The 11,112-nt window shown below is 38.4% G+C and overlaps 1 protein-coding gene across 1 annotated transcript; it reads right to left on the bottom strand.

Moving 5' to 3' along the window:
• Positions 1 to 2,107: 2,107 nt before the first annotated feature.
• LOC120524179 (olfactory receptor 7G3-like) lies at positions 2,108 to 3,058 on the bottom strand. The gene has a single exon (XM_039746060.1). It carries the CDS (start codon positions 3,056 to 3,058, stop codon positions 2,108 to 2,110), a length of 951 nt encoding a protein of 316 aa, XP_039601994.1.
• Positions 3,059 to 11,112: the final 8,054 nt, after the last annotated feature.

Raw genomic sequence — 11,112 nt, 5'->3', positions numbered from 1 at the left:
TACACCAAAGCAAGCAAAACTAGCAGGCCAGATTTTGCTTTTTTCAAAAAAAAAAAAATTAAAAATCGACACATTTCTTCATGTAAAATAAATCTTTATTTATTTTCCAAATAAACAACAATTCAATCAATTTAAATGTCTTAGTCTATGCTGAACTACATTTTTGAAGGACTTTTAGGGTTGCTATTTCTCTTCCAGAATATCAAAAAAAATATACTGTTTTGATATTATTTTTTTAGCAGAACAGACATTTTAACATCTGAAATTGTAATGAAAACAACTATTGTACATGCTTTAAAAATGATCAGATTTAATGTTACATTTTGAAACATAATGAAACATGGCTCACTAATTCTGTCATTTTCTTTTTAGAAAACCAGTTTTGTGCTTTTTAGGGTGAACGTGAACTTCAAATTCCACAAGCCAGCTCTGCTAATTGCACAATCAATTTGGCTTCATACTTGTTATGTTCTGGCCAAAACATGGCTGTTGATTTTTTTCTTAAGTTGAATTTTTTATTTGTCAGTTAATGTGCATTATCACTGTCTGGACACCTTTTGTATTTGTAAATTGGTGTTGAATGGTAACACGGCTCTGTCCAGTCCTCCTAGCTGTTACGTGAAGCTTGAAGTGCACTGCCTTGTGTGCTTTTCTTTAGACAAATCCTACACTTCGTATGTGGATCAGACAAAATATGAACTTCTGTTGTTTGTTGACACAGTCTAAGTAGCAATCACCGTTATTTTAGTTTCTCACAAAGAGGTATTCACTGGAAAAAAGGACATTTTGTCACAATCTATCTATCTATTACATAGTGTCTTTCATATCTATCTATCTATCTATCTATCTATCTATCTATCTATCTATCTATCTATCTATCTATCTATCTATTTATTTTCACACATGTGCAATTGGGAGACAGCTGAATGGCCTAAAAGGTAGTAATACCATGCCAGACCAGGGTGGCGGCAGGGTGCACTGACTGTCTCTCACAATCTCTTGAAGACCATTGACGGGAAATCCTGCAGGGTTCTGTTCCCAATGACGAAGTCACTTCTGGTCCCAATGATGTCACTTTTGGTTCCGGTGCCGATGATAATGTCACTTCCGATCCCGTCAATGTCACTTCTGGTCCCGGTCCCGATGTCGTCATTTCCTTTACCGGCTGTCTATCTATCTATCTATCTAGACTCATAACATCTACGCGATTTTTTTTCCTTACAGATTATACTGCTATAATATTCCACTTAGGCTATAGGCCCAATTCAAATCCCTTTTAGAGGGGAAAGCAGGAATGTGTTTGGGGACAGAATGGAACCTTTTTCTGAATCAGGAGAAAGTGGGGGGAAACAAGATGAAATTTTATGTGGAAGGGATCGGAAGTGGGGCTGAAAAATTAGTACCATGCAGACCTCTACATCAGTGGTCTCTTTTCAATTTCAAGACCACAGTTCAATTCATTTGTCTTTGGGTGGTGCTATATTCCTGATACTCCGGTGATATTGTGTTGTTATAAAAACGCCTCGTTCTCGACATGCAGTACTTATACTGATGTGACCACTACCTTGCAGTGTTCAAAGCCGCTTCATTGAAATTTGCACATTATGTGCCGTTATGTGTCTTGGGCTTTGTTGGAGACTCATAATTTCTAAAGTTTGATCTTGTCTAAATACGATTCTCTGTTATGGAGATTATTTTCACTTGTCTGTCTGTATGTTGGTAATATTTATATTATTCAATCTGAAGCAATTTCCAGCCAATTGAAATTTTATTCAAAAAAAGTGGAAACATTATACTGCATAACTATATAAAAAGGTTTGAATAGATATAGCCATCTTACAGTTACATTAGCAAATGCGTAAGTACAGAACGTGACGACTGCCTTAAAATTCAGTAATCTGGGCATTTATTATATTTATATTGTTGCTGGATTAATAGTAAATACCTTGCCTGGGGTGTTGGCAAACAGATTTTGAATGCATGTGCTTTACCAAGTCATATAAGAGGCACTTACAGTATCTGTCACCTTTTGTTTGCCCCTCCATCTCTTTAGCTACAGTAGTACATGAAATTCCCATTAAACAATTTGTACCAAGATGTTGACCTTTTAATGTCGTCTACTTTCTGGGGTTGTTTTTACTCCAGTAAACAGTTTGTGAATACTACTCTTTATCTTTTTGTTTCGGAAGCTATATATTATTGGGTTAAGCATTGGAGGAACAATGTTCCCCACAATGATCATGGTGTTGTAGGCTTCAGCTGACAACTTCACTCCAATTCCTGTTAGAGCATAAGAGGTTGAAATTGGGATATTGAAGAGGCCCACCACTAGCAGGTGAGTAGTCACGGTATTAAAAGCTTTCGTCCGTCCATCAGCAGATGAGATTTTTAGGGCGGCATACGCGATCCTGAAATAGGACATTATAATTACAACAAGGGGACCAACACCAAATGCAATGTAGGTAGGGACAAAAACATTTAAGTGCTTACGTTCGACGTTGCAAGCGATTTTAACCAAAGAAACGTAGTCACAGAAGCAGTAGTTCAGAACATTTGTGTAACAAAGGGAAAACTCTGTCACAAAAACAATAAAGGGCAGCATAAATATTGCTGGAATGATGTTTAGCAACATAAGGGCAACCCCAACAGTTTTATTTGTAACAAGTGAGGAATATCTAAGCGGGTGAACGATAGCCACATAGCGATCACACGCCATAAGCGCCAAGAGGAGGGATTCCACTGCTTCCAAATACAAGACCAAGATCATCTGAAATAAACAAAGCCCGGACTGTACGGGTGAGATGTCTAAAAGAGCAGCTATTATTGTTGGAGCGATGCTGGTGCTGTTAAGCAGATCAAGTGTTGCCAAGGCAGCAATGTAAAGGTACATGGGCGTTTGCAAATGATGATTCATCTTTATGACTAGAATTACCAGGAAATTCCCAAAGAGTGTCACCAAATAGACCATTGTGAGGACAGGAGTTGTGTAGCTCTTCTGCTGAGTGTCCATTTCACACTTCAACACAAACTCTGACACAGCAAGGGAAGTGTGGTTCATGCCCAGAATTCTTCTTCTGCAAAAAAAAAGAATCAAGTTTAACTGTTGAAAAAATCAGTAGTGCAGCCGTCTACCAACATTTGAACTTCAGGTTTGATCCCAAGATTTGGTATCTTCTATAGAGCACTCATATACTTTCTCTGTCTTTGTATGAATAGGTCCCACTGACTAAAGTCACATTATCAGGTTGATTGGCAACTCTCTGATGCAAAGAAGTATAACGATATGTAGGCCACATTCTTTCCTATGCCTTAAAATAATCCACCTTAATAAAATGATAAATGTCTATGTATTGTTTCAGTTACTATGTCTCTGTCATTCCAACAGGTGGAGCATCACAAGCATCTGTAGTAACAAAAGTGCATTGCATTTGTCATTGCAACAGATGGTGTGTCACAACATTAACACTAGAATCCCTGAAGCCTACGAAAAAACTCATAATCCCGGCCCACATTAAATTCCTTCGCACCTCTCCTCATCAGCGTCTTTTGTGTTGTAAATGTGTCAATCAGCACAAGCAGCAAGCAGCCTGCTATCCCACCAACGCAGCTCGAGTCACAAAGAAGATTCTCAATGCTCAAGTGGTTGATGTGCGTGTGAGTTGCCTGGATTTGTAGAGGGTAAATAATATATCGTCATTTGGAATACATGCATTTCATGTGTTATCCATGTCTACATTGATCTATGTCAACACATCGCTAAAACAGAAATGATTTTCATGTTCTAGTAATAATTGACAAATTTTTAAAATAAAGTGTATAATTTGTGAAGACTTAAGTCCAAATATCAAATAAATACTTTTACAAAAGGTACAAGTATAACAAAACAAGTGTGCTTTAATTCAAGAATATAACTGAAGAAGAAGTTGGCTTAGGGTAAGTCACTGACATGACTGCTTGAGTGGTGCAGCAGTAGGAGTTGCTGACTTGTAATCAATTACCGGGTCCACCAGTTATCATTTGATTTGAGTCTGTAACAGCCGATGCAAATGTAGGGTACTTGTAAAAGTTTTCGTTTGCTTTTTTTTTTCACCTTTATTCTCTCAGTCACGTTCACGCTAGAACCCACCATCTTCCACACCCCACACTACCCCAGATCTGATGCTTTTAGTTTTTTTTTTTTAAACTTGTTTTGTTATACGTGTTCCTTTTTTAATACCAGACAGCAGTTCTTACTGCTGTGCCACCAAAGCGGTTGCATTAGGAGTGTGTCAATGTCGCACCCTAATGTGAGTTCTTTTCCTGCAGTTATATTCTTGAATAAAAGTACACTTGTCTTGTTATACTTGTACCTTTTGTGAAAGTATTTATGTGATATTTGGACTTCAGTCTTCAGACATTATACACTTCATGTCAAGATTTTGTCAATTATAACTAGAACATGAAAAACGTTTCTGTTTTAGCAATATGTTTACATAGATTGTTGTAGACATGGAACACACATGAAATGTGTATATATATATATATATATATATATATATATATATATATATATATATATATATATATATATATATATATATATATATATATATATATATATATATATAATTTACTCTCTACAACTCCAGTCACCTCTCTCCCAGATAAACCACTTAAGCACTAAGAATCTTCTTTGCAACTTGAGCTGTGTTGGTTGGGGGAGATGGGATAGCAGGCTGCTTGTGCTGATCGACACATTTGCAACACAAAATACACAGATAGAGAGGTGTGAAGGAATTTAAGGTGGGTCGGGATTACAAGTTTTTCGTAGCCTCCTTCTCAGTCACTCTTGACGGTGATCTCATTAGACCTTCTGATGCAAGGAATCTTGGTGTCATTTTTGATTCCTTCTTTTCTTATTCCACCCACATAAACGACATTAAGAAAATTTTCTACTTTCACCTCCATAACATATCCCATGTTCGCTCATTCCTCTCCTTTTTTAATGCTGATTAACGTTTCCATATTTTTATCACATCCCACATAGATTATTGTAACTCCCTACTGGCAGGTGCCCCTTATAATCTTATATCGTAGATCTAGCTGAATCAAAACTCTGCTGCAAGAATCCGAGCATGGACAAGCAACAGCAAGCACATAAAACCCATCCTGATTTGCCTTCACTGGCTCCTTGTGTCTTACATGTTTGAATATCATATTCTATTAATAACCTACAAAGCTTTAAATGGCCTTCTCCATCACTCTGCTCCTGTTCGTCCACTAAGGTCCTTTGATTCTGGTAATGTTGTTGTGCCCCACACTAACCTGCACACTGTGGGTGACAGCAGGGCCTTTAGCTGTATAGCAAACAGACTTTGAAATGACCTCTCGAAATTAATGAGATCAGCTGACTCAATTCATCCTTTTAAAAAACCAACTTCAAACTCATCTGCTCAGAAAGGCCTTTAACTTAAACTGACATTTTGCTTTCTCGTTCAGTCTTCCAGTCTGTCCAGATGCTCAGGATGATTTATGTGTGTGTTATATTACAAATGATGTTATTTGCTAGGCTTTTCTTTTAGTATTGAATTTAATTTAATGTCTTTTATTCTATTTAATGCTTTTGTATATCCTGTATCTATCTGTTTTAGTGTGCTGTACAGGAAACATCTGAATCCAAGGTTACATGTACCGATTGTTTCTTTATGATACTGAGAAGCAACTTGAGCATGGGAAAGGCCCTATAAAAATAAAATGTAGTATCGCTGCTTTAAAGAATCCCATAGAAAATGGGATATAACAGAGACATATGCATTGCATTTGTCAGTTCAAAAAGTTATGCATCAGAAATATTAATGTTACTTTTACAAATCCCGCACAAAATGGCATGTAACCAAGACATATGCAAGGAATTTGTCACTCCAACAGATGACACATCACAAACATTAACACTACTTTCATGAACCCCATTTGAAATGGCATACATTATAACAGACATATGCCTTGAATGCCTATGAATCCTGTACAAAATGACATATAACAGGGATATGTTTATTCCAACAGAAGGTGTATCACAAACATTAATGCTTCATTTACAAATACTGTGCAAAATCTAATATATAAAGCAGAGTCGATGTGTGTGTGTGTATGTTTGTTTGTCCGCCATACAAATCTGCACTGGGGGTCCGATCACCACCAAACTGGGCATGGGGCTCCTTTGTGACCAGTAGAAGGTCATGGGGTAGGTTTGGTTGGAAAAAATGTTCCTGGTGAAGCGCAGCACACCTTTTCACCAACTCCACGTACGGCACACGTCCCCGTACTTAAGATGGCCGCATGTTGCAACAGATGGTCACCGCGGCACCATCTACCGGCGGCTTTGGTCTCTGTGCGTGAAGAGGAACTGTTGTATAGATGTAAAATGTGAACGACCCAGTAAGCATTAACTGACTGACACACCCATGTTTCCACACATAACACTTCCACATGCTCTGATAGTACTGTACGAATATGAGAGGGAAGAGAATTCTCGAGTTGGCAAGCACTATGAGAGACACTCGAGCTCCCATATCATAGAGTTTGATGTGTGGTACAGAAAGTCGAGCTGCAGGTGACGATCTGAGTGAGCAAGAGGAATGTAAGTCTGTAGGAGATCAGTGAGGTTGTGGAGAGATTTAAATGTTAAGAGCAGTATTTTGTATTGTATTCTGTAGTTAACAGGGAGCCAGTGAAGTTGACAGACATAGGTAGGATATGTTCAGTGGATTTAGAACAGCAGGTTATTATCCTGGCAGCAGAATTTTGAAGAAGTTGTAAGCGATGGATACGATAGCATTACAGTAATCAATACGTGAGGTGACTTGGGCATTAACCAATACTTCAGTACTGTGTTGTGTAAGAACAGGACGTCTACAAATGTTTTGGAGATGGAAGAAGACAGTCCGAGAAATGTTACTTACAGTTGTGCTTGAAAGTTTGTGAACCCTTTAGAATTTTCTATATTTCTGCATAAATATGACCTAAAACATCATCGGATTTTCACTCAAGTCCTAAAAGTAGATAGAGAAACCAGTTAAACAACTGAGACAAAAATATTATACTTGGTCATTTATTTATTGAGGAAAATGATCGAATATTACATATTGTGAGTGGCAAAAGTACGTACTAGGACTAGCAGTTAGTTTGAAGGTGAAATTAGACTAGTGTTAGATTAGTGTTTTCAATCAATGGGATGACAATCAAGTGTGAGTGGGCACCCTGTGTTATTTAAAGAACAGGGATTTATCAAAGGAGATGTCTGAGGACCTCAGAAAAAGAGTTGTTGATGCCCATCAGGCTAGAAAAGGTTACAAAATCATCTCTAAAGAGTTTGGACTCCAGCAATCCACAGTCAGACAGATTGTGTGGGAATGGAGGGAATTCAAGACTATTGTTACCCTCCCCAGGAGTGGTCGACCAACAAAGATCACTCCAAGAGCAAGGCGAGTAATAGTCGGCGAGGTCACAAAGGAACCCAGGGTAACTTCTAAGCAACTGAAGGCCTCTCTTACATTGGCTAATGTTCATGTTCATGAGTCCACCATCAGGAGAACACTGAACAACAATGGTGTGCATGGCAGGGTTGCAAGGAGAAAGCCACTGCTTTCCAAACAAAAACTACTGCTCATCTGCAGTTTGCTAAAGATCACGTGGACAAACCAGAAGGCTATTGGAAGAATGTTTTGTGGATGGATGAGACCAAAATAGAACTTTTTGGTTCAAATGAAAAGCTTTATGTTTGGAAATAGGAAAACACTGCATTCCAGCATAAGAACCTTATCCCATCTTTGAAACATGGTGGTGGTAGTATCATGGTTTGGGCCTTTTTTGCTGTATCTGGGCCAGGATGGCTTGCCTTCATTGATGGAACAATGAATTCTGAATTATATCAGAGAATTCTAAAGGAAAATGTCAGGGCATCTGTCCATGAACTGAATCTCAAGAGAAGGTGGGTCATGCAGCAAGACAACGACCCTAAGCACACAAGTCGTTCTACCAAAGAATGGTTAAAGAGGAATAAAGTGAATGTTCTGGAACGGCCAAGTCAAAGTCCTGACCTTAATCCAATCGAAATGTTGTGGAAGGACCTGAAGCGAGCAGTTAATGTGAGGAAACCCATCAACATCCCAGAGCTGAAGCTGTTCTGTACAGAGAAATGGGCTAAATTCCTCCAAGCCGGTGTGTAGGAATGATCAAAAGTTGCCAGAAACATTTAGTTGCAGTTATTGCTGCAGAGGGGCGTCACACCAGATACTGAAAGCAAAAGTTCACATACTTTTGCCACTCACAAATTTGTAATATTCGATCATTTTCCTTAATCTGATGATGTTTTAGGTCATATTTATGCAGAAATATAGAAAATTCTAAAGGGTTCACAAACTTTCAAGCACAACTGTATATGGGAGGAATTATTCAATAATAATAATTATTATTATTTAATAATTACCATTATTAGTATATAAGTAATTGAATTTAAACGATTCGCCAAAATCTGTTGTATGTAAATGATACTGTTTTAAACGTCATTGCTTTTTCATCAGAAAACCCGGTTTCCACGTCTACCTGTATTACTTTAAATGGCACTTTTGCCACTCGCAATAGGGCGGACGCGCTGACGTATCGTGTTGACTAGGCAACAAAGTGAATGCACCGTCTATCTATATATAGTATGTCTATGCTTAAAAAGACAGCATCCTTCTCCCGATGTTTTTCGCTCTTTACCCATGTTTCTTTAATTTGCCAAGAGATGGCAGAAGTGTCCAAGTATGAGAAGGCCGACTGCTTTGATCGCGTGAAGGGTAACTGCCGTATAGATGTAAAACGTGAACAACCCAGTAAGCGTGACCGCCTGACACACCCGCATTTCAGCACGTCATACTCCCACACGCGCACGATTCTTTAGTGCTGTATTTCATTCTCCAACATCTCTTATATGGCAGCATATTTGAACAGAGACTCGCCTTAAAAAGACAGCATCCCCCCCCCCCACCCCATTTTCCCCAAACGCACAACCGGTTGTATGTCACTTCTCTCTGTATTTACCATCGCCAACATCCGTTAGATAGCATCACACTTAAACACAGACACTCCTTACAAACACAGCACCCCTCCCCGCCATTTTCCCACTATGGTTTCAGTGCTACTCTTTCTCACTGGCTTTCTGTATTTGTAGTGCTATTTACTCCCTTTCCAACTGACAGTACTATTTCAGTGTTGCTCTTTCTGACTGACTGCTCCTATTTGTTCGCTTTCCGATGGATTGTAAATACCATAAATTCATCTCACTGTGGTGCATATTCCATACGTAATACCATGTAACACATTATAATTGTCCTGCTTTTCGCTAATATACCCATGCCACCGAAAAAAAAAAATGTAGAATTGGAAGGTCCACTTCAGATGTCACAACAAAGTCAAACCCGTCTCAAATGCCAGACCACATAGACTCCAGAGTAGAGGAACTTACAATAACATGTCAATCAGAAAAATATTTGTTTTATTTCTATGTTCTGTTTCTTTCATTTGGGAAATTCACTGGTTATAGATTCCCGGGCAATGCCGGGTACTCCTGCTAGTGGAATATAACAGAGACATAGGCCTTACAATTGTCATTACAACAGATGGTGCATCACAAACATTTGTAGTAATGCATTTTATTAGTACAAATGGTTGTCATGCACCATCTCTTCGAATGACAAATGCCTTATATTTCATTAGTACGTGCATTACAAAATATACTCTAATAGATGATGCACTGCAAACGTTAATGCTGAGGTCTGATTACTTGGATTACAACCCTTTGTTGACAAGTAACATAACTAGTTCAGCATATTTAAACATGGAACCGTTAGTGGTCCAGCAGTAAGCCCATGATTTCTGTGTTGTTATTTCTGCCTACGTTCTAAATAAATCAGGATTACTGCAAACGTCGCCCATATGCATCAGTTTGCAAGCATATTCTGCACCACGATAGACTTAAATCAATGTGGTACTGAGGAAGATGCATTGTTATTTTTGATACTAAATGAGATTTGATGTTGTCTGGAAGGACATAGAGGATTTAGAAGTGAATGGATTGCTAAGAAATCATTTGGATGGAGTTTCCAGTCTCTCATGTTTTTTTCTTCATAGTTACCCCAAAATTCAGTTTAGGGTATTGACTTGGCATGAGTGAGTGTGCCCTACAGTCCATTGCTGCCACATCCTCTTGATTACTGATTTGGGCTTAATGCTGAATGAATTTGCTTTAAGCTCAGTTATCAAGAACTGGATTAAGCAGATGATATAATAAATGAATGATTTCAGGGAATGATAAAACTTCTATCTATCTATCTATCTATCTATCTATCTATCTATCTATCTATCTATCTATCTATCTATCTATCTATCTATCTATCTATCTATCTATCTATCTATCTATCTATCTGTCAGCAGGCTGGAATGGTTGGGAAGCAGCACAGGACCTCACAAGTGTTCCTATACATTCATACATACATACACACACACACACACACACACACACACACACACACACACACACACACACACATATTTTATATATATATATATATACATACACACCTGTATATATGCAGAACTACTGGCTATTCTGTAGGCAAGCATCGCCCAGGTTTTGCCACCTAGTTTGCCCAAATAGTAGAATCAGCCCTGGCTGTGGTTAACAACTTGTTAAGGGCAGATTTTATGAATTTGTGTGGTGGAGAGTAGGACTCTAGGGACCTGTAGGGACCCTGATGTTATTTTGGACAATTTAGGTGAACAGGATGGACAAGCTAGTTGGCTTGAATGGCCAATTCTTGTCACAAATGTTCTAATATTCTAAAACAATATGATCTCTATGACAATAAACCTACACTTTACAGTTTTTCCCTATCTATTTTTAAATCCGTGCCTATCACACCACCTTGGGGAGAATGTTGGGAGCCAACCCTGCACAGAATGGCAGCCCATCACAAGATGCACCCACACATGCACAATTTAGGGGATGCCGATTAACCTCACATTCTCATCTTTTGGGATGAAAATATGGAAAGTAAAAAGTAAAACATTAAGAGAATGTCCAAACTTCAGACT

The sequence above is a fragment of the Polypterus senegalus genome, chromosome 2 (assembly GCF_016835505.1).
Source record: "Polypterus senegalus isolate Bchr_013 chromosome 2, ASM1683550v1, whole genome shotgun sequence".
In the NCBI taxonomy this organism is placed as follows: domain Eukaryota; kingdom Metazoa; phylum Chordata; class Cladistia; order Polypteriformes; family Polypteridae; genus Polypterus; species Polypterus senegalus.
Note: the sequence above shows the minus strand (reverse complement) of the source record. Positions and strands in the feature narration are given on the sequence as shown.

Coding starts and splice junctions, on each gene's coding strand:
- LOC120524179 (XM_039746060.1), bottom strand. CDS start 3,058: ATGAACCACACTTCCCTTGCTGTGTCAGAGTTTGTGTTGAAGTGTGAA.